The sequence below is a fragment of the Bubalus bubalis genome, chromosome 5 (assembly GCF_019923935.1).
Source record: "Bubalus bubalis isolate 160015118507 breed Murrah chromosome 5, NDDB_SH_1, whole genome shotgun sequence".
In the NCBI taxonomy this organism is placed as follows: domain Eukaryota; kingdom Metazoa; phylum Chordata; class Mammalia; order Artiodactyla; family Bovidae; genus Bubalus; species Bubalus bubalis.
In genome coordinates, this window is record NC_059161.1 from 106946240 (window position 1) to 106969653 (window position 23414).

At 43.2% G+C, this 23414-nt stretch overlaps 1 protein-coding gene and 1 long non-coding RNA gene across 3 annotated transcripts in view; both read left to right on the forward strand.

Annotated features, from left to right (window-relative positions):
* The window catches only part of LOC102409611 (serum amyloid A-4 protein), a 32758-nt gene that overhangs the window by 3445 nt on the left and 5899 nt on the right, over positions 1-23414 (forward strand). Inside the window, exons 3-4 of one of the 2 annotated variants that reach the window (XM_006056051.4) lie at positions 3406-3544; positions 3928-4231. In XM_006056051.4, the coding sequence (XP_006056113.3) occupies positions 3406-3544; positions 3928-4087 (299 nt within the window). In that variant the 3' untranslated portion in view covers positions 4088-4231. Of the gene's footprint in view, positions 1-3405; positions 3545-3927; positions 4232-23414 lie in introns of those variants that run through there. The other variant, XM_025286313.3, reaches the window with a different exon arrangement.
* LOC123333788 lies at positions 10333-14764 on the forward strand. The gene is made up of 3 exons (XR_006551346.2): positions 10333-11374; positions 12451-12559; positions 14490-14764. It is a non-coding gene; the product is annotated as an uncharacterized LOC123333788 (long non-coding RNA).

A 23414-nucleotide genomic window follows, 5' to 3' on the forward strand; every position in this document is an offset into this window, starting at 1 on the left:
AGGTGTTTTAAATTCCCAGTCTGGTAATTCCAACATCCCTACCAGGCCTGGTTCCGATGCCTTCCATGGCTCTTTTAACTGTGTTGTTTGCCTTTTGGTATGCTTTGTAATTTTTTCTTAAGAGCCAGACTTGATGTACATGATAGAAGGAACTGCTCTAAATAGGCTGCCTTTAGTCATCTGGAGATTGGGGAAGCATTACTGTGTGCCATGTGCTAAGTTGCTTCAGTCGTGTCTGATTCTTTGCGACCCCATGGACTGTAGCCTGCAGGCTCCTCTGTCCATGGATTCTAATAGGCAAGAAAACTGGAGTGGGTTGCCATGCCCTCCTCCAGGGGATCTTCCCGACTCAGGGATCAAACCCCTGTCTCTTATGTCCCCTGCGTTGTCAGGTGGGTTCTTTACCACTAGCACTACCTGGGAAGCCCAGTCCTATGACGAGGTCTCAGTATTTTTTGATGAGCCCGTGGCTCTAGACTGTGAACTTCACAGGTGTTTCTGGCTTTTTCTACCCTTCAACTGGGGCAGGATGGCAGGAGTGGCTGGAGCTGGTTATTTCCTTTCCCCAGGTCACTTAGATTCTGATAATACAGAGTTTTCTGAGGGAGGCCTACTGAGAACAGAGAACTCTGGCATGTTTCAAAATGGTTTCTTTTCCTCTCCTCCTGTGAGCAGCCCAAGGGAAATTTTTTAAAATATATATTTATTTTAATTGGAGGCTAATTAATTTACAGTATTGTAGTGGTTTTGCCATACATTGACATGGATCCACTATGGGTGTACTTGTGTTCGCCATCCTGAACACCCTCCCACCTCCCTCCCTAGTCCATCCCTCAGGGTCATCCCAGTGCACCAGCCCTGAGCACTCTGTCTCATGCATTGAACCTGGACTGGAGATCCATTTCACATATAATATACTTGTTTCAATGCCATTCTCCCAAATCATCCCACCCTTGCCCTCTCCCACAGAGTACAAAAGACTGTTCTATATATCTGTGTCTCTTTTGCTGTCTCGCATATACGGTTATCATTACCATCTTTCTAGATTCCATATATATGCATTAGTATACTGTATTGGTGTTTTTCTTTCTGGCTTACTTCACTCTGTAGAATAGGCTCCAGTTTCATCCACCTCATTAGAACTGATTCAAATGTATTCTTTTTAATGGCTGAGTAATACTCCATTGTGTATATGTACCACAGCTTTCTTATCCATTCCTCTGCTGATGGACATCTAGGTTGCTTCCATGTCCTGGCTATTATGAACAATGTTGCGATGAACATTGGGGTACACGTGTCTCTTTCCCTTCTGGTTTCCTCAATGTGTATGCCCAGCAGTGGGATTGCTGGGTCATAAGGCAGTTCTATTTCCAGTTTTTTAAGTAATCTCCACACTGTTCTCCATAGTGGCTGTATTAGTTTGCATTCCCACCAACAATGTAAGAGGGTTCCCTTTTCTCCACACCCTCTCCAGCATTTATTGCTTGTAGACTTTTGGATCGCAGCCATTCTGACTGGCGTGAAATGGTTGGAAATTTTTAAACAATATTTTCTGTGAGAATCTGGTTGAGCTCTTGAAGGTAACTGTCACAATATTATGGGGCCCAATAATAGCTGGGCCCCCCAGGAGGTTTTAGTCTCAGAGTTGTCTCCACCGAACCTCCTGCAACTTGTCAGTTCTGGTTTGGGTCTTTCTACCTCCAGCACAGGTTCACTCACCGGTTTCTACTCCTGAGTTTCTGGTCCAAAAGGCCTCCCTTCTCTGTGTCGATCTGTTCGTCACTCCAGCCTTGGAAGCAATGCTATGCCCTGTGTCCTCCCCCTCTTATGGATCCAAGAAGAGTTGCTGCATTTTCAATCTGTTCAGCTTTTTAATTGTTACAATGGAGTGCTGACATTTAAGATCCTTATGCAGGACTGGAGGTGATGCTATTAATTTTGCAACTGAATTCTTTATAATTTTTGTCTTGATATTTGACAAATTCAATCTTTCTGATTTTGAACTCATGTGCTATTCTCTTTCTTTTTTACTATATTCTCTGAATACCAGGTTCTTTTAAAAAAAGATTTCCATTAAAAAATTTTTATTTATTTTTATTGAAGTATAGTCGATTTATAGTGTTTCAGGTATAAGCAAAGTGATTCAGTAGTGTGTGTGTGTGTATATATATTCCTTTTCAGATTCTTTTCCATTATAGGTTTTACAGTATATTGAATATAGTCCCCTGTGCTATATAGTGGGACTTCCCAGGTGGCTCAGTGGTAAAGAATCCACCTGCCAATGCAGGAGACACAAGAGACGCAGGTTCTATCCCTGGCTCGGGAAGATCCCCTGGAGGAGGAAGTGGCAACCCTCTCCAGTATTCTTGCCTGGGAAACCCCATGGATGGAGGAGCCTGACGGGCTACAGTTCACAGGGCTACAGTCCATAGGGTCACAAAGAGTTGGACACTACTGAACACACACACAGGTACTGCATGGTAGGTCCTTGTTGTTCACCTGTTCTATTTGAATATCAGTTTTTAAAAGTTATTTACTTATTTTGGTTGCACCAGGCCTTCACTGTTGCACGAGGGCTTTCTCTACAGCGAGCGGGGGCTACTCTTCATTGCAGAGTACAGGCTTCTCATTGTGGCAGCTTCTCTTGTTGCTGAGCACAGGCTCCAGGCACACAGACTCAGGAGCTGTGGCTTGTGGGCTCTAGAGTGTGGGCTCAGTAGTTCAGGCATGTGGTGTGTGTAGTTGCTCTGTGGCATGTGAAATCCTCCCAGACTAGAGATCAAACCCGTGTCCCCTGTGTTGGCAGGTGGACTCCAATCCCTGTACTACCAGGGAAATCCTGAATATCAGTTTTTAAAAAGAGTTTTGGGGGGCCATTGCAAAGTTTATCTGCACATAGTAAAGAATATTTTATTCCTTGCTGCTGCTGCTGCTGCTAAGTCGCTTTAGTCGTGTCCGACTCTGTGCGACCCCATGGACGGCAGCCCACCAGGCTCCCCTATCCCTGGGATTCCCCAGGCAAGAATACTGAAGTGGGTTGCCATTTCCTTCTCCAATGCATGAAAGTGAAAAGTGAAAGAGAAGTCGCTCAGTCCTGTCCAACTCTTAGCGACCCTAGACTGCAGCCTACCAGGCTCTTCCATCCCTGGGATTCTCCAGGCAAGAACACTGGAGTGGGTTGCCATTTCCAGAGCACCACAGTCCCACCCAATTCAATCGAACTGTAAAGGGCTCACCTTACAGTTACACCGGGATCTGATCCACAGTAAGGACTATGCATCTCAATCTAGGATTTCAAAGGATCACTTTGTCAAGAGTCAAAATCTGAAAAGTAGGGGAGAATTCTTATCCCCCGACTTCTCCAACATGTCCCCATGTTACTGTTGTTGTTTTGTCTCCTGCCAGGGGCTTCGGACTTGTGGAGAGCCTACTGGGACATGAGAGATGCCAATGTCCAGAATTCAGGCAGATACTTCCGCGCTCGAGGGAACTACGAGGCTGCTCAAAGGGGCCCTGGCGGTGTCTGGGCTGCAAAAATCATCAGGTAACAGGGGCTCCTGAGGGCGCTGAGTGGAGCTTGTCTGTTTCCAGAGAGTCAGGGGGCTCTGTGGCCCATCTTCCTCTTGCCCCTGCTCTTGGCACCTGCATGGCCAGCAGAGCCAGGGCAGGATATGGGTGCAGAGGTGTCTCCCCTCACTGCCAAGGAGAAAGCAAGGAGTCACTAAAGAAGCCTGATTCAGGGTATTCGAAGAACCAGTAACCAGGGCTTTGCCCAATAGGGTGTGTATTTTAGCCCTCCTTCCTGAGGATGGGCTTTTCTAGCCTCCTCTCAAACACACTGCTCTGTCTGCAAGAGGAGAAAGGAGTCAGAGGACAAAGCTGTCTCAAGCGACCCAGCTGAAATTCTCCTGTCTCCCTTCCTTCCAGCAATGTCGGGGAGTACATTCAAGGATTCTTATACCAGATTTACCTTGGAGACAGCTATGGGTTGGAGGACCGGGTGTCTAACCGGAGAGCTGAGGAATGGGGCCGGAGTGGCCAAGACCCAGATCACTTCAGACCTGCGGGCCTGCCAAAGAAATACTGATCCTGCTCCTTCTGTTCTGGAGGGACGAGGCTATGAGCCACACCACACTTCTCCAAAAACAGGGAAATAGTGTCACTGAGCTCTGTCACCCCAGGAACTGAGACAGGTACCCAGAGGTGCCCAATAAATGTTTGTGGAACTGAACATGTTGATGGAAGCTGGAGTCTTCGAGTCAGACTCTGGGGAGAAAGGCCTGCTGGCACCATATGGATGGTTAAAGCTCTGGGGAGGGCGAGCCTGTGACCGCAGGGCCCCAGGAATCCCTGGCGACCGTACCCTGCCCTGTGCTCACATGACCCCATTGAGCCCCGGGACTCTCAGAACCCCATTTCTCCTCCTGAGTAAGCCTGCGCTGGGAAAGCACTGGCCATCACGCTGGGCTCCTCAGTGGCTGGGGCCTGACCCTGGCACGCGCCTGGGCAGCCCCATCCCCACTTCTTCTGCCCCAGTCACTGTGTTGCTGCCTCAGGCCTCTCTGTGTCCTGACTCTCCACTGCCCAGCCGGTTGCATCCTGACCCACCTCACGCCAGGCCTTATCCCCAGGGATCTCTTCCCAAATCAAGAAGGCACATTTGCTTTGGGAAGACGAGTCCCATGACACCTGTCCTGGAAACTGCATCTTAGACTCCAGTTATTTCTCATCAACACCAGAGCCTACCCCTGACTCAACTGTTAACTGGTCTCAGCTCATTTAACCTAAGAAATCATTCTCAGATGAGTTTCCCTTACCTTTATCCTCACTATCTTTGGTCAAACAAAATACTACTTTCACTTCTAGAGTGAATGTCAGTTATGTGGATACACACTTCCAATGCAGTTTAAGAGAAGCCTCCTCAGAAGCACAGACTGATGGCGAGCCAAACTCTGCTGGGGTGTGCAAAGCTGAGTCATTTTCTTTCATTGTAAATGTTCTAAGTCTGTGTGCGTTATTTGATTTACCACAAAGGCTTTGCAGGTCTCAGTTGAAGAAATGAGGCTTGGAGTAAGTGATCTGGACCTTGCTTCATGTCACACCTGTAGTAGGTGAGCAGCCAGGACTGCAGGCTGGTGTGTCTAACTCCAGGAGAGCAGGGATGTGCTTTCAAGACTGAGAGTTTCAGAGGTGGGGACTCTCTCCTCCACGGATCTCCAGCGTGAGAGCCCTTGTGCCCAAGAGATGCCTGACTGGTTACAGACACACCACAGCTTGTTCTCCTCATGTGAACAGTGCCTTGCAGACTCCTTACCCTCGGTATCTGCTTTCTTAATAAATTCCCACATTGAAAACCCAGACTTCAGTTCACATTAGTTCTTACTCTTGAGCGTTTTTCTCTTCCTTTTGTCTTCAAACTTGAAAGTGTGCTCACCTGCATGTTCTGCTTCCTCACTTCTGACTCACACTAGAACCCACACCAGCCTGACCTCTGTCCCCACCGCTCAGCAAAACAGCTCTGGTCACCGCTGACCTCCATGGTGCTAACTGACAAGTTCCTTTTTCATACTAGGAAGGCTCTGAGACACGCTCAGCACAGTTGTCTTCTCCCTCCTTTCTGGTAGGTTCTCTCTTGGCTTTTGTTTACCCTCCTTTTGTTTCCCTTTAATTTCCTCTATCTCCTTAGCTGAGTCTTTTCATCTCCCCAAACCCTAAGGGTGCTTCAGACTTGGTTCTGGATTCTTACTTTTTTTTTTCACTTTTTGTGTCTATATTCTCCCCAACAAGTGTACCAAATAGTATCTATATGCTGATGGCTCTGAAAAGGATACCTCCCTGCTCAGAACCTGATTTCCCAGATCTGTGTTTATACATTCGGTTGGCCTCTAGACACCTCTGCTTGGATGGCTTCCAGAGATCTCACACTTGGTGTGTCCCAAAGGGAACTCTCATCTGCCTCCAGAACTCTTCACCCTCAGGCCTCTCCATTTCAGAAGATGACATCATTGTTCCTTCTGTTGCTCAGCCCAGAAATTGAGGCATGTCCTTGATGCTTCCCTTCCCTTTGCCCCACATCCAGTCCACTAACAAGTCCTGTGATTCAACTTCCAAAATTCATCTCTAGTCCGTCAGCCTGCTCTCATATGCATCTCCATGCTCCTGGCCACACCATTTCTCACCTGGGTTTCTGCAACAGCTGTCTATCTAGTCTCCCCATCTTCATGGCTTTCCCCTCTGCTTAAGTTGACTGTATAATTTTTCATCTAAACCAATTCACTTTCCACTGAGGAAAAGGGCCTTATTGATGACTATACATGGATGGCAGGAGTAAACTGAAACTGTCCTGGGTAAAAGAGAACATGTATTTAGCCTACCTCTCAGTCTAGTATACAAATTATATTCAGATCATGTCTCTTCCCTGCTTAAATTCTTCCATGGGTTCCCATTTCCCTCAGAATGTAATCCAGTGTGAGCTGTCCCTGGCCACCCTCCAGCATCATCTCATGCCACACCCTCCCAGGCTCCCTGTCCCTTCATCTTACCAACAAGCCAAACTTTTATTTGGCACAGGACCTTTGCATATGACATTTTCTCTGTTCAGAACACTCTTCTGCTTGGTCTTCACCTGACTGTGTGTTTCTCACCTGTGGAGCTCTCCTGAGATCACTCTTTCTTGAGAGAGGCCTTCCTGGTCACCCTGGCTGATATACTCTGGTTATTCTGTACTTTTTGCCAATTTCAATATGTGAAATTCTTTAACTAATTTTTTGGTTTATTCTTCTGACTTCTTTTGGACTTTGTTTTGGTCCACATTCATCCCTTTTATTATAAAATCAGTGAGAGAAGTGAACATTTATTTCTTGTTTATATCTGAATACCCAGTCCTTGCATATAATGGAATTTTAACAAGTGCTTATTGGAAATTAATAAATGAATACTTGAATTCATGTATTGTTTTATTAGTAAACTTTTTTCTTTCAAAGGAGGTCAGACTGGCTTTAAGAAACAGGAAGGAACTAAGAAAGAGGGAGAAGCTAAAGAAGGGACAGTAGAGTCAGGGGAAGCAGGAGGCAGGGGATCAAGCCACAAGGGATGGTGGACCCCCAGAGGAGCAGAAACCTCTATTGCTCTGCCGAAGGAAGGAAGGTGAAGCGTAGGGCTGGGGAAGCAGCATATTTGAGATGCAGGACATGGGACCTGCGGGAATTTGATTGTAGCTCCTCTTGATGTAGGTGACTGTCCCTGAGATTCGTTACACTCCAGGGTATTTACCTGTTTTTTGTCTGTTTTTAAAGCAAGTACATAGAAAACTCAAGGCTAAAGGCCTGTCTCTCCTCCTGTGTGTCATCCTTGCACCCACAGTGCCTGTCACAGTGCCTCAAACATAGTAGTTGCTTTATGAATATATGTTGAATGAATGAAGTCTGAGAAAAGGTAGGGTTCAAAAGAGGTCAGAACTGGTAGAGGGGTTTGAGAGCTGTAGAAAGTATGGATGTTGGATACAAATTTGGATGTGGAGAATGTGGTGATGAGTTACTTTGAAGTGACAGCTAAATCTGTACTGGTAACATACTAAATACCAGCCAAAATGATATAATTTCACTTCATCATAAAAATAGTCATGTATGGATGTGAGAGTTGGACCATAAAGAAAGCTGAGTGCTGAAGAATTGATGCTTTTCAACTGTGGTGTTGGAGAAGACTCTTGAGAGTCCCTTGGACTGCAAGGAGATCCAACCAGTCCATTCTGAAGGAGATCAGCCCTGGGATTTCTTTGGAAGGAATGATGCTAAAGCTGAAACTCCAGTACTTTGGCCACCTGATGCTAAGAACTGACTCATTTGAAAAGACCCTGATGCCTGGAAAGATTAATGGTGGGAGGAGAAGGGGACGACAGAGGATGAGATGGTTGGATGGTATCACCGACTCAATGGACATGGGTTTGAATAAACTCCGGTGTTGGTGACGGACAGGGAAGCCTGGTGTGCTGCAGTCCATGGGGTTGCAAAGAGTCAGACATGACTGAGTGACTGAACTGAACTGAACTGAAAAATATTTTTATCTAGTGATACTTTGCACAATCCCTCACAGATAGGAAAATTAGGAATCCTATGTGCAAGAAATTATTAGTCATTGCGGTAGCTGATGAGAAGTCTTGAAGAAGAATAAATATTTTGAATGTCTGAAGTTCTGTGTTGACTATCGAGGGGCAAATTAGCAGAGAACACTGTGAGACTAAAGAAAGGCAAAAGCACACACTGGTTCTCTGATACTGAGACCCTTAGACTGAAAGCTGTGTTACTATTTGTATACCACCAAGAAAAATGTTACCATTTAAATTCAGACAGAATGTTTTCTTATCACCATGAATTTTTACTCTATACATTTTGAAGGGGTTCTTTTGGACTTAGATTTTAATCTTACTTCACTCTTGTGTATAAACAAAAAGGAAAGTATACACAAAAACTAATCCTAAAGCAACAACAACCGTTTCATAAGTGCTTCCTAATAATTGGGGCTTCTCTTGTGGCTTAGCTGGTAAAGAATCTGCCTGCAATGGGGTAGACCTGGGTTCAGTCTTTGGGCTGAGAAGATCCCCTGGAGAAGGGAAAGGCTACCCACTCCAGTATTCTTGCCTGGAGAATTCCATGGACAGAGGACCCTGGTAGACTACAGTCCATGGGGTCGCAAAGAGTTGGACACGACTGAGCGACTAAGCACAACACAGAAATTACCTGTGGGAGTGGGGTGGGGTTGGTGTAATCTCCCTTAGTCTTGTAGGGGTAGACGAGGGAGCGATTACAGATTCTGTGGGTGGGGGGCGGTGCGAGAAGGAAAGAGACAGAGACAGGGACACAGAGAAGTATGTGGAGAGGGGCACTTGACAGGAGTTGTGCCTTTGATTGAGGGGCGCAGCCAGTCTGTGGCAATCCCTCCCTGAAGAAGCTGTAGGACTGAATCAAAAAAAAAAAACCCTCCCCTCTCTCCCCAGCTCCTGGCCAGGTTCCCTATTGTCCAAATCCAGCCAGGGCCAGAGCAAAGGGCTCAGGTGATATAGTCTGGACAGGCCAGGGTAGAAAGTGGGATGGTGAGTGAGTGACTGGTGGGGCAAACAAGAAATACCCACACAGCTGAAAAAGCTAATCTCATAACTGGAGGATTTAGGGTAATGAACTTGTGTCCAAGACTCTCTTGCAGTGTAATAGTGATGTGAGGACTGCCTGCCTAGCCTCCCCTCCTAGGTTCAAAGTCCAATGCTGACAAATGTTCCCAGTGCTGCAGTGCAATCAGAGGGCAAGGTGGGAGGACGTGGAAAAGAGTGGCTGTTGTCTGGACAGCATCGCAACTAAGGCTAACTCTTACTATGTACAGATTCAAAACACTCTGGTTCTTCAAGAGTACGTATTGTCTTAATGTACCCAGTTTACAGAGGATTCTCAATTTAGGGGACTTTTAACAACAAGTGGATTTATTTTCCAAACTCTGCTTTCCACTATGATTTTTCAAACGTTCGTCTTGATCCTTATGATCTGGGTCATTTTTATTATGTCTCTGCAGCACTGTTTCAAGCTTCAGTATTCTATCTGCTTTAATGTTTTCCACCCCTCCCCTTCTACCAACCTCTTTGTTGGCTAGATTTGTAGCTGGAGGCACTTGGAGGGTGAGGGTATAGACAGCTCTTTCTCTATTCCTCCTGTTCCAGCAATGTGGAGGTGTGCAGAGAAGGCCAGTTCTGAGGTGTCTTCCCACCACACCTCCCAGATCTTGCATTGGGAGATTCATAAGGGGGGGAAGAGCCATTTGGCCTCATTCTGGTTAGGTGTGCTTCTAACTGATGCTGATATTCTCTGTCCAGGTGAGGGTCTCCAGGAGGTGGTGGGCATGCTGGTGCTCCTGAGGTGAGTCCAGCTTCACACCACCCCTCAGCCATGGGGGCCTTCCCAGAGAGGAGCAGGTTATCCACAGTGGGTTCTGATGATGGTGCACCTCATCACCATGGGTTCTGATGAGGTGTCACCTCACCTGGCCCAGCACTGCCTTTTCTCTAACCTCACTGGTCTTTCCAGTAGATTCCAGTGGACCCCCCAGAATGACCAGGGGCCTCTTCTCTTCCTGCAGAGATGGCAGATGGGAAAAGGCTCACCCCATCTCCTTCCTAGTTACAATCCACCACTGCCTTTTTAACTCTACTGGCATGGGTGCTCCATGTTTAGAAACTTCCAGAATATTCACAGCTCCTACACACGTAGACTCTCTCAAGAACTCACCACACTGCCCTCTGCTTGGATAGGGGCATCAGAATGAGCTGGTAGTGTCCGCAGCGAGCATGCACCCGGCTGAGAGATGAACAGGCATTTTTGTTTTCTTCTTGGCACCCTGAATCAATTGCCAGAAATCGCCTGCCTCCACAAATGCTGCACTCCGCGGGGAACGGATAACTCCGCGGTCTCCCCTCCCCTCCTCGGGCATCTCCTACGCGGACCAGGGCTGGGGTGGTGGCGGGGGCGGTGTTGACTGTGGAGCCCGCGCTGCTGCCTCTTCCTCCGCTTTGGGAGCTCACGAGGTCTGGCGCTGCTTGCTGGATGCCCTCTAGGGGGTGGGGTCCTCGCAGCCACTGTCCTCAGCTGTGGGTGATGGAAACGCAGCAGCACTCAGCAGCCTGTTCTCACACCCGGCTGCCAAGGGAGCTCTTGCACAATCCTCTAGTTTCCCAGGGTCGCTTTTCGAAATCTGTGATTATGGGAAAGAAGAGCCAGGTCCTCTCTGAGAACAGGGTGTTCGGTTTACACACACATTTATTACCTATGGAGTCCTGTCAAACCACACTGTGTAAAACATGTTTGCAAAATCTCCTGTGAGTGACTCACTCGTATGTTTCCTGAAAGAACTGGGCAAATGGACCAGAACTCAGGCTGCCCAGGGTGCCTCGTTCCTGAACCATCCGACCTGGGAGGAGCCAGTGCACTGAGACCTTCCTTTACTCTCTGCAGGGTGGACTTAGACCGTCCAAAACAGTCTCATGTGGAGTCTGCAAAAACCTCACGTTACCCTTCAGTAAAGATGCCTACAGAACTCCTTCCTCCTTCTGTTCACTCTTCAACTCCCACTTCATGCTCCCCCAGCACGCGGCAGGAGCTGGGCCAGGCCCTGGGGATCTGAGACAGACAAGACCCGTGCTCTCACGTGAGGAACATTCCACTGGAGAGTTATGACTAAGCTAATCAGTATTTAAGAGAATTGAATTAAAATATATCGTACATTTATTTGTTTATGTGCCAGAACACGCAGTGTGAGCTCTGTGACCTGAGGCTAAGAATCTCAAGGCTCCATCCTCACAGAGGAGATCTGAATTTCAGCTTTGCCACTGTGACAGGTAAGGGTAATAACATGCAAACATTATCATGATGAGCTGTGCAGCGAAAAAGCAGAACATAAAATGATAGTATTATACCACCCTGTTTCCTTTATGTGTTCATATGTCTACGTCCACTTAGATAATAGACTGGAAACAAAGTTTCTGCAGAGGTGCTTCCTGCCCCTCCCCCTCTCATTCAGGCTCAGGAAATTAGTATTGCTTTTATTTTTGTCTTTATGCTTATTTTATACTGTTCAAGTTTCCTCACTGAAAATGTTCATTGGGTGAGATTCATCAAGCCTGGCTGTGTCGAGGCTTTTCCTAGGCACTGAGTATGGTGGTGAAGAAAACCAGCAACTTACTTCCTGTCCTCATGGGGGTGAGATAAGGAAAAACAGCAAATGTCCATTTACACTGTAGTTGACCTATATATTCCTTTCTCTCTACACGCACACCCAATGGCAGTAAATGCGCAAACACATATATATATATACACACATAAATAATGCACATGAATCCATAAAGATTATGATAAGATAAAAATTGATAAATGTGTCAGAGTCACAAGTAAAAATTCATGATGGAAAATAATAGGGAAAGGATGTCAGTAATTTCATGTTCCATATTCTATCTGTTAATAATCCTACTGTGACTTTTTGTTTTCCCTATGATTTCTTTTTCTCTCAGGACTGTACCTCTTTTAGGGTTAAACACTGTAGTTTTAGCAGTTGGCCTGGGAAACTACAGGCCCTACTAATCTCTGGAGAAAGAATTTTCCCCAAGATAAGAAATAGAAAATGTTCCATCTCTTCTGCAACTGCAAGAATAGCAAATGGAAGAACAAAACCTGTATCGACAAAGCTTATTTCTAACAAAGGAGTTTTTTTTGTTTAATGACAACAAAAGAGATGTCAGAGATAGTCACTATGTCCCGTGACAGCAACCCTCTAATATTTTATTTATAATGTAGATATTAATTTATGTCTTTGAAGCAAAATTCTTTTCTGATGGAAGCTGTTAGACTGGAAAAGCAGATAGCTCGTTCATGCCAAGGCAAGAGCACAGAGCCATAGAAATCCTCCCCATTGCTGTAGGATCTGTGAGCTGGGCTGCCCCCCTGGACAGCAGAGTGACACTTCACTGTGAAACTAAGCGTATGCACGCCAGCTCTGTCCCTCCTGTGATACACATGGCGTGGTGCAGGTATCATTTGTATTGATCTGACACTTAAAACATGACTGCTTGTCAGTTTATTTTTCTGGTTATTAATGACTTATGCATCTCTTTGTGAGCTTATTTCTTATTGCATGTTGTCTGTAAACTATTTTTTTTCTAACACTTCACCCATTTTTCTATTGGGGCTGCCATCTTTTCCTTACTGACTTATAGAAATTCCTTGTATTTTTGAAATATTAATCCCTTGCCATATTTTAAATATCATCTTTTCCCATTCTCTATCTACAATTATGTTCTTATTTTTGATGTAATCAAATTCACCCTTTCCTGATTTTGGGTTTGTGCCTTTGAAATTTAAGAATTTCTACGCCATCTCTCGGAGAAGGCAATGGCACCCCATTCCAGTACTCTTGCCTGGAAAATCCCATGGAGAGAGGAGCCTGGTAGGCTGCAGTCCATGGGGTCGCTAAGAGTTGGACACGACTGAGTGACTTCACTTTCTCTTTTCAGTTTCATGCCTTGGAGAAGGAAATGGCAACCCACTCCAGTGTTCTTGCCTGGAGAATCCCAGGGATGGGCGAGCCTGGTGGGCTTCCGGCTATGGGGTCGCACAGAGTCGGACACGACTGAAGTGACTTAGCATAGCATAGCATATACCATCTCTAGATCACAAATATATTCTTTGATATTTTTTATTAACTTTACAGTTTATCTTACATTTACATATTTAACACTTCTGAAGTCAACTTATGTATGTGTACTAGGCAAGGGCCTAATTTTCTAGGCAAGAATACTGGAGTGGGTTGCCATTCCGTTCTCCTGGGGATCTTCCTAATCCAGGGATCAAACCTGGGTTTCCTGCATTGCAGGCAGATTCTTTACTTCTGAGCCACCAGGGAAGCCCTATTAGGTAAGGGCCCAGCTTTATTTTTCTCTTTCCAAAACTATCAAACCATCCTATCTTCAATGATTTGTGATGTCTTCTTGAACATATATTATACATGTGGCCCTAGCTCTCACTCTCTATTCTGTCCCATTGGTCAATGTGTCTTTAGTTGAGCAAATACTATTTTTATTACTGTATTTTGCTGCTTATCTTAACACCTGGTATGGTAAGTTCCTTTTTTGAGGCTGACTTTTAATGCATCGACTTTTTCTGTATATGAATTTTAGAGTAATCATCTTCTGTTCCAGAAAAATTCAACTGAAATTTTCAGTATTACATGTGTGGATTAATCTGGGGTCAAATTAACATCCTTAATGTTAAGTCATCCCATCAGTGAGCTAGAAACTTCTCTCCATGTTTGAATCATCTTTTAAGGTGTTTGTTAGCGGTCTGACACCTTCTCCATTGCAGTTCTATGAATTACTGATGAAAGTCATTGCTAGGAATTTTATGGTTTTGCTGTTACTCTGAATAGTTTATTGTTTTGATCATGTTTTCTATTTGGGTATTTCTACTATGGAAAACCTGTTGGTTTTTGGATCAAGTGTGGGCCATCTTATTAAATTTACCTATTAATTGGAGTAGTTTGTTGATTTTGAGGTTCAGGTCTTGATGATTATAGTAATGGAAATGATGACAGTTTTTATCTCTGCCTTTCCAACCCTTATATCTCTTCTTTCTTTTTATTTTCTATGCCTTGGCCAGGGCTTCCAGAACTGTGTAGACAATAGTGGTGACAGTGGGCATTCTTTGCTCATTCCTGATTCTTCAAATGATGGGCTAAAAGTTTTTCCATTTTAAAATCTGTTAATGTTATGAAATTAATTTAATTTTATTTCATCTTAATTTTATAAAATTAAGATGGTTTCCTTTAAAATGTAATTTTCTAAAGGATTTTTCTCTCTCTTTTAAAAAATTCTTAGTGTTGATTTATTATGTTAGTTTCTGTATACAGCAGGGTATGTCAATTAGATATATATCCACTCTTTTTTACATTCTTTTCCCATATAGGTCATTGCAGAGTATTAAGAAGAGTTCCCTCTGCTATGTGGTAGGTCCTTATTTATCTATTTTATATATACTATTATGTGTTGGTCAATCTCAGTCTCCCAATTTATTCCTCCTCACCCCCTGCTTTATCCCCTGGATACTACAAGGTTTTTTCCCTACATCTGTGACTCTACCTTAAAGGATTTTTTATTTTTTTAATATAAATTTATTTATTTTAATTGGAGGCTAATTACTTTACAATATTGTATTGGTTTTGCCACACATCAACATGAATCCACCACGGATGTACACGTGTTCCCCATCCTGAACCCCCCTCCCACCTCCCTCCCTATATCATCCCTCTGGGTCATCCCAGTGCACCAGCCCTGAGCATCCTGTATCATGCATTGAACCTGGACTGGCGATTTGTTTCACATATGATGCTATACATGTTTCAATACCATTCTCCAAAATCATCCCACCCTCGCCCTCTCCCACAGAGTCCAAAAGACTGTTCTATACATCTGTGTCTCTTTTGCTGTCTCACATACAGGGTTATCCTTACCATCTTTCTAAATTCCATGTATATGCATTAGTATACTGTATTGGTGTTTTTCTTTCTGGCTTACTTCACTCTGTATAATAGGCTCCAGTTCCATCCACCTCATTAGAACTGATTCAAATGTATTCTTTTTAATGGCTGAGTAATACTCCATTGTGTATATGTACCACAGCTTTCTTATCCATTCGCCTGCTGATGGACATCTAGGTTGCTTCCATGATCTGGCTATTATAAACAGTGCTGCGATGAACATTGGGGTACATGTGTCTCTTTCAGTTCTGGTTTCCTCAGTGTGTATGCCCAGCAGTGGGATTGCTGGGTCATATGGCAGTTCTATTTCCAGTTTTTCAAGGAATCTCCACACTGTTCTCCATAGTGGCTGTACTAGTTTGCATTCTCACCAACAGTGTAAGAGGGTTCCCTTTTCTCCACACCCTTTCCAACATTTATTGCTTGTAGACTTTTGGATAGCAGCTGTTCTGACTGGCATGAAATGGTACCTTATTGTGGTACCATTTCTCTGATATGCATTTCTCTGATAATGAGTGATGTTGAGCATCTTTTCATGTGTTTGTTAGCCATTTGAATGTCTTCTTTGGAGAAATGTCTGTTTAGTTCTTTGGCCCATTTTTTGATTGGGTCTTTTATTTTTCTGGAATTGAGCTGCAGGAGTTGCTTGTATATTTTTGAGATTAGTTGTTTGTCAGTTGCTTCATTTGCTATTATTTTCTCCCATTATGAAGGCTGTCTTTTCACCTTGCTTATAGTTTCCTTTGTTGTGCAGAAGCTTTTAAGTTTAATTAGGTCCCATTTGTTTATTTTTGCTTTTATTTCCAACATTCTGGGAGGTGGGTCATAGAGGATCCTGCTATGATTTATGTCAGAGAGTGTTTTGCCTATGTTCTCCTCTAGGAGTTTTATAGTTTCTGGTCTTACATTTAGATCTTTAATCCATTTTGAGTTTATTTTTGTGTATGGTGTTAGAAAGTGGTCTAGTTTCATTCTTTTACAAGTGGTTGACCAGTTTTCCCAGCACCACTTGTTAAAGAGATTTCTTTTCTCCATTGTATATTCTTGCCTCCTTTGTCAAAGATAAGGTGTCCATATGTGCACGGATTTATCTCTGGGCTTTCTATTTTGTTCCATTGATCTATATTTCTGTCTTTGTGCTATTGCCATACTGTCTTGATAACTGTGGCTTTGTAGTAGAGCCTGAAGTCAGGCAGGTTGATTCTTCCAGTTCCATTCTTCTTTCCCAAGATAGCTTTGGCTATTTGAGGTTTTTTGTATTTCCATACAAATTGTGAAATTATTTGTTCTAGTTCTGTGAAAAATACCATTGGTAGCTTGATAGGGATTACATTGAATCTATAGATTGCTTTGGGTAGTATACTCATTTTCACTATATTGATTCTTCTGATCCATGAGCACGGTATATTTCTTCATCTATTAGTGTCTTCTTTGATTTCTTTCACCAGTGTTTTATGGTTTTCTATCTATAGGTCTTTTGTTTCTTTAGGTAGATGTATTCCTAGGTATTTTATTCTTTTAGTTGCAATGGTGAATGGAATTGTTTCCTTAATTTCTCTTTCTATTTTCTCATTATTAGTGTATAGAAATGCAAGGGATTTCTGTGTGTTGATTTTATATCCTACAACTTTACTATATTCATTGATTAGCTCTAGTAATTTTCTGGTGGCGTCTTAGGGTTTTCTATGTAGAGGATCATGTCATCTGAAAACAGTGAGAGTTTTACTTTTTCTTTTCCAATTTGGATTCCTTTTATTTCTGTTTCTGCTCTGATTACTATGGCCAAAACTTGAATAGTAGTGGTGAAAGTGGGCACCCTTGTCTTGTTCCTGACTTTAGGGGAAATGCTTTCAATTTTTCACCATTGAGGATAATGTTTGCTGTGGGTTTGTCATATATAGCTCTTATTATGTTGAGGTATGTTCCTTCTACTCCTGCTTTTTGGAGAGGTTTTTTTTTTTTATCATAAATGGATGTTGAATTTTGTCAAAGGCTTTCTCTGCATCTATTGAGATAATCATATGGTTTTTATTTTTCAATTTGTTAATGTGGTGTATTACATTTGATTGATTTGTGGATATTGAAGAATCCTTGCATCCCTGGGATAAAGCCATGATGTATGATCTTTTTAATGTGTTGTTGGATTCTGATTGCTAGAATTTTGTTAATGATTTTTGCATCTATGTTCATCAGTGATATTGGCCTGTAGTTTTCTTTTTTTGTGGCATCTTTGCCAGGTTTTGGTATTAGGGTGATGGTGGCCTCATAGAATGAGTTTGGAAGTTTACCTTCCTCTGCAATTTTCTGGACAAGTTTGAGTAGGATAGGTGTTAGGTCTTCTCTAAACTTTTGATAGAATTCAGCTTGAAGCCGTCTGGACCTGGGCTTTTGTTTGCTGGAAGATTTCTGATTACTCTTTCAATTTCCGTGCTTGTGATGGGTCTGTTAAGATTTTCTATTTCTTCCTGGTTCAGTTTTGGAAAGTTGTACTTTTCTAAGAATTTGTCCATTTCTTCCCAGTTGTCCATTTTATTGGCATATAATTGCTGATCAGATCAGATCAGTTGCTCAGTCATGTCCGACTCTTTGCGACCCCATGAATCGCAGCACGCCAGGCCTCCCTGTCCATCACCAACTCCTGGAGTTCACTCAGACTCACGTCCATCGAGTCAGTGATGCCATTCAGCCATCTCATCCTCTGTTGTCCCCTTCTCCTCTTGCTCCCAATCCCTCCCAGCATCAGAGTCTTATCAATGAGTCAACTCTTCGCATGAGGTGGCCAAAGTACTGGAGTTTCAGCTTTAGCATCATTCCTTCTAAAGAAATCTCAGGGCTGATCTCCTTCAGAATGGACTGGTTGGATGTCCTTGCAGTCCAAGGGACTCTCAAGAGTCTTCTCCAACACCACAGTTCAAAAGCATCAATTCTTCGGCGCTCAGCCTTCTTCACAGTCCAACTCTCACATCCATACATGACCACGGGAAAAACCATAGCCTTGACTAGACGAAACTTTGTTCGCAAAGTAATGTCTCTGCTTTTGAAATAATTGCTGATAGTAGTCTCTTATGATCCTTAAAGGATGTTTTTAAGAAACATAACTTCAGCTTTATCAAACCCTCCTTTTTTTGATCAATCTAGATAATATTTTTCTCCTTTAGCTAATAATGTGATGAATTACATTAATTGTAGTCATAATGTTGACCAATTCTTGCATTCCAAGAGGAAACCTCACTTGGTTATGAGGGATTTTTAATGCTCATATTTGGTTTGGTAACACTATAATCTGTTTGAATTTTTTGCACCTTTAGAGGTGAAATGGGACTATATTTTTCTTGTATTGCCCATCTCTTACTTTAGAGTCAAGTTACTCTACTTCTTTAAAATGAGGTGAACATCTCTACTCTTGATTAGTTTTCTACATCATCCTGTGTAACATACTATTAACCGTCCCCTGAGATTTTAGCAGACTCTCCTGGAGAACCACTAGGCCTTAGTAGGGGACACTGGGAAGAAGAGAGCTGTGATAGCCACTTTTGCTTATTTAATACTTAACTAACTTCCTAAAGACATCTATGTTCTTTACAACAACAACAACAAAAAGGTGCTTACTTAAAAAGTTTGAGGCTGTTCCTTCATCTAAATTAGCAAATGATGTGCCACCGTGAGTTGATTAAACGGAGATCTGAGGCTCCATATTAAGTTTACCTTTGAACCAGGAAAGAGGAATTCAGATAAATCTCACTCATGTGGGTCTGTGTGGAGAGTCTACCTCTGTGAACTGGTTTTAACCAGCTCAGAATAATGCTGCTGAAGACCTTTTATGCTGAGAGATACTAGAGTCATTGCAAAGATTTCATGTTGTGCTGTGTTGTAGCTGTTGTTGGTGTTGACTGTTGTGGCTTCTGCCAGAAGTACTGGGTGTACACGCATGAACTGTGGGTGTTGTCTTACCTGTGAGTTGCCAGCAGTTTGCTGAGAGGAGAAACGTGGTGGATCTGGTCTCTTAGATGGTTGTTTCCAGGTTTGGAGTGACTGGCGTCAGATTTGTGTGCGATTCTAGGAAGTCAGTCTTTCCTTATGACACCAGCAGTCAGTGGAGGCTGTTTTCCTACACTCTTGGACCAGGAGCAGAGTGAGGAGCCCCCCAGAGCAGAGATGACCCCCTCCTGGCAGTCACCTCAGAATCAGGGAGCTGCTGCCCTCTACCAGATAACAGAGATCCTCAGGAAGCTCAGAGCAGCTGTGCAGTATGTTTCCTTTTCTGATGTGTTGATTCCAATCCTCATGTGTCTTTTCTTTTTTTGAGGAAAAAAAAAAAAGAAGCTACATATTCAACAATGTGCTGGGCATTAATTAATAATTAATAATAATTATTAATTAAAATTTTATATAATAAAATTTTATAATTAAAAAATTTAAAATTTTATAATAAAATTTATAATAATTATTATTAATTAAAACTATTAATTATTAATTAAAAATTAATAATTTCTTCAGTGCTATTTTCTTTTAATCTCCTTGGTGTACTGTAGGATGAAGAGGAGGGAAGCCAGCCTTTCTGGTGCTAAAGCTGTGTTTTTTTCCTTTTGGTAAACTGTGAACTTCACAGGCCTGTCTATCTCTCTGTCTCTGGATGCTATCTAGTAGAATTCCAGGGTTTGGCTTTAGAGAAGCTACACGTCCTCCCCACTGCCAGTGTGAGGAGAGACTATCCTCTCTTCTGCAGCTGCAACAAATATAGGTGTTTTTTCTATATCATAAACTTTGGGACCTAGGCCACAAGTGTTATTCATGATCAGGGTTTCCTGTGGGGTTTTGTTTTTTGTTGCAAATCCTTCGTGTTCTTCTCATCTCTTAATTAGAAGAGAAAATGAAGGTCTCTTAAACCTCTCAGTAGTCTTATCAGACATGACTATTAGGGAATGGGTACCTTCTAATTTATTATATAAACCAGGTCTCTTTCAAAAATAAAACAATTTGCTAATTGTCACTCACTATTAACTATTAATCGGAGGCAACAGACACTAACAGAGACCATCTTGCAAACCAGGGCACAGCTTCACATGGAGACTCCTGGGAAATCCCTTAAGGCCTGAGGATTCTGAAATCACCATGACAGGATGGTTTTTTTTGCAGGACAAACAAGTGAAAACAGCTGACCCCCCCCTGTTGTCTATTGTTCTAAGCATGGCCCTGCAAAACTGGCTGTTCCTTCCAGTAAGACTGAGTGCCTTCAGTAACAAGGAGGAGCACTTGCAATGCCTGACTTGGTGTCTAGAAATTGTTTGCTTTGTCTCTAATGATTTTGTCAAATAAGGAATGACTGGAATGATGCCAGAGAGTGGGAAGTGGAATTCCAGTATGGAATGGCTCCAAACAGAGTCAGAGTTGCAAAAGAATGTGATCACTGGCCCATGATTTCTGCCCGGAGGAAGGTAGAAGAAGAAGAGATGTGGACATCATAGCCTGCCTCTGTGGAGTTGCCCCAGGGCACGTCCAGGGCTGATGACTACAGATGGTTGACAGCATCCCCTCTCCCCACCATGTCTACTCCTGGGACCAAGTCAGCTAAGCCAGCTCAGGGACCTAGACTACCCGAACCACAGTGCACCCAGCTTTCCCAAGGAGTATAAGTTCTGTGAGAATATTTAAATATTGCTTAGCTTTGCCTTGCATAAAAAGCAAACAGAGCAATCCTTTAGACAGTTATCCGCCCTACATGTTCACCTCATTACACCTACAGGAAATAAAATATGTCCCAGACCCAGAAAGAGGCATCACCTATTTCTGAGAGGTTCTACTCTAAGACAGGGTGTCTCAGGTGACTCAGTGGTAAAGAATCTGCCTGCAGTGCAGGAGACGTGGGTTCAATTCCTGGGTCAGGAAGATGTCCTGGAGAAGGAAATGTCCACGTGCTCCTGTACTCTTCCCTGGAAAATGCTACAGAGGAGCCTGAGGGGCTACAGCCCATGGAGTCACTAAAGAGTCGGACACAAACTTGTTGACTAAACACCAACACATCTAAGACCGTGGTTCCCAGACCACAGTGTCAGCCTCACCTGGTGTGCTTCTGCCTGGGCCAGTGCTCTTCTTTCTAATGTCCTGCTCATATTTCCCTGAGTCTTGTAACAAATTGGAAATGCTCTGCCTTCCGTCTTCTTGGGATTACTACTTGAGCACAAGTCCCAGATCCTTCCAGACTCTAATTTACCATCTCCCCTCGTCTCAGTGGGCAAGTCTCCGTGATTTGCTTGCATCTGTCTTGGAGATCACTTCCCTGTGTCTCCAATGCACAGCTCACATTCCTGCTGTCCTGTGAACACTCCAGGCAAGAATCCTGAGGTGGTGCTCCTGGGCTGGGCCTTACTTGCCCTCCTGCCGTCCTCAGGCTTCCAGCCCAGGGACCCGCCATCAGGAAGAGCAGTTCCATGTCCTCTGGATCCTCACCATCTCTGACATATTACACATGCATCATCCCTCCTCCTCTGGGAAATCCAGTGACCTTTGAAATTTCCCTTTAGGATGAAGAGGCAGAGATGGGGCAAGGAATTCCAGAGACACCATCCCTGTGAGAGCACCTGCATGAAATCTCCTCCCAAGATTATCTTCCTAAACTCACAGAATAAAGCTCAGTCCTGCTTTTCTGATTGATACAGCTATTCTCTGACATCATACACTCCAGCATTCTTGTGATATATCAGCTTTCTCTGTATCCTTCCTGAACCTTCTATCCTGATAATTTAACAGACATCTGGACTTTTCCTGTTCATTTCTATACAGGATCACAGCAGATTTCTACACTATAGTTCATCCTTCTTGGGATTATAATGACCTCCCAATAAGACCTACTGTTATGACCATCAACAGCATCTGATCATGAATACACTTGAAGCTGGAAGACTCCCTTTTCCAGTGCTGAATCCACCCCATGTGGGTGCTGGAAGTTTGATTTTCCTGAGTTTCTATCTCCTTCCTTTCCTGCTGCTGTAGCGTGAGGTCCCAGCTTCATCCTGAGCTGTTCTTGTAATGGACCCGTTCAGCTGTTCCATTTGCCCTGAATGCTCACATTCTTTACTCAACTCTCTTTTCTTAATGTTAATCTTTGGAATTTCCAGGTGATTCAGATGGTAAAGAATCCACTTGCAGTACAAGAGACCTGGGTTGGTTCGAACCCTGGGTCAAGAAGCTCCTCTGGAGAAGGCAATGGCTACCCACTCCAGTATTCTTTTTTTTTTTTTTTTTATGGCTACCCACTCCAGTATTCTTTTTTTTTTTTTTTTTTAATTTAACTTCTTTTTTTTAAAAATTTTATTTTATTTTTAAACTTTACAGTATTGTATTGGTTTTGCCATATATTGAAATGAATCTGCCACAGGCATACATGTGTTCCTCATACTGAACCCTCCTCCCTCCTACCTCCCCATACCATCCCTCTGGGTCATCCCAGTGCACCAGCCCCAAGCATCCAGTATTGTGCATCGAATCTGGACTGGTGATTTGTTGCATATATGATATTATACATATTTCAATGCCATTCTCCCAAATCATCCCACCCTCTCCCTCTCCTACAGTGTCCAAAAGACTGTTCTATACATTAGTGTCTCTTTTGCTGTCTCGTATACAGGGTTATCATTACCATCTTTCTAAATTCCATATATATGCGTTAGTGTACTGTATTGGTGTTTTTCTTTCTGGCTTACTTTACTCTGTAGAATAGGCTCCAGTTTCATCTACCTCATTAGAACTGATTCAAATGTACTCTTTTTAATGGCTGAGTAATACTCCATTGTGTATATGTACCACAGCTTTCTTATCCATTCATCTGTTGATGGACATCTAGGTTGCTTCCATGTCCTGGCTATTATAAACAGTGCTGCGATGAACACTGGGGTACACGTGTCTCTTTCAGTTCTGGTTTCCTCAGTGTGTATGCCCAGCAGTGGGATTGCTGGATCATAAGGCAGTTCTATTTCCAGTTTTTTAAGGAATCTCCATACTGTTCTCCATAGTAGCTGTACTAGTTTGCATTCCCACCAACAGTGTAAGAGGGTTCCCTTTTCTCCACACCCTCTCCAGCATTTATTACTTGTAGACTTTTGGATCGTAGCCATTCTGACTGGTGTGAAATGGTACCTCATAGTGGTTTTGATTTGCATTTCTCTGAGAATGAGTGATGTTGAGCATCTTTTCATGTGTTTGTTAGCCATCTGTATGTCTTCTTTGGAGAAATGTCTATTTAGTTCTTTGGCCCATTTTTTGATTGGGTCATTTATTTTTCTGGAATTGAGCTGTAGGAGTTGCTTGTATATTTTTGAGATTAGTTGTTTGTCAGTTGCTTCATTTGCTATTATTTT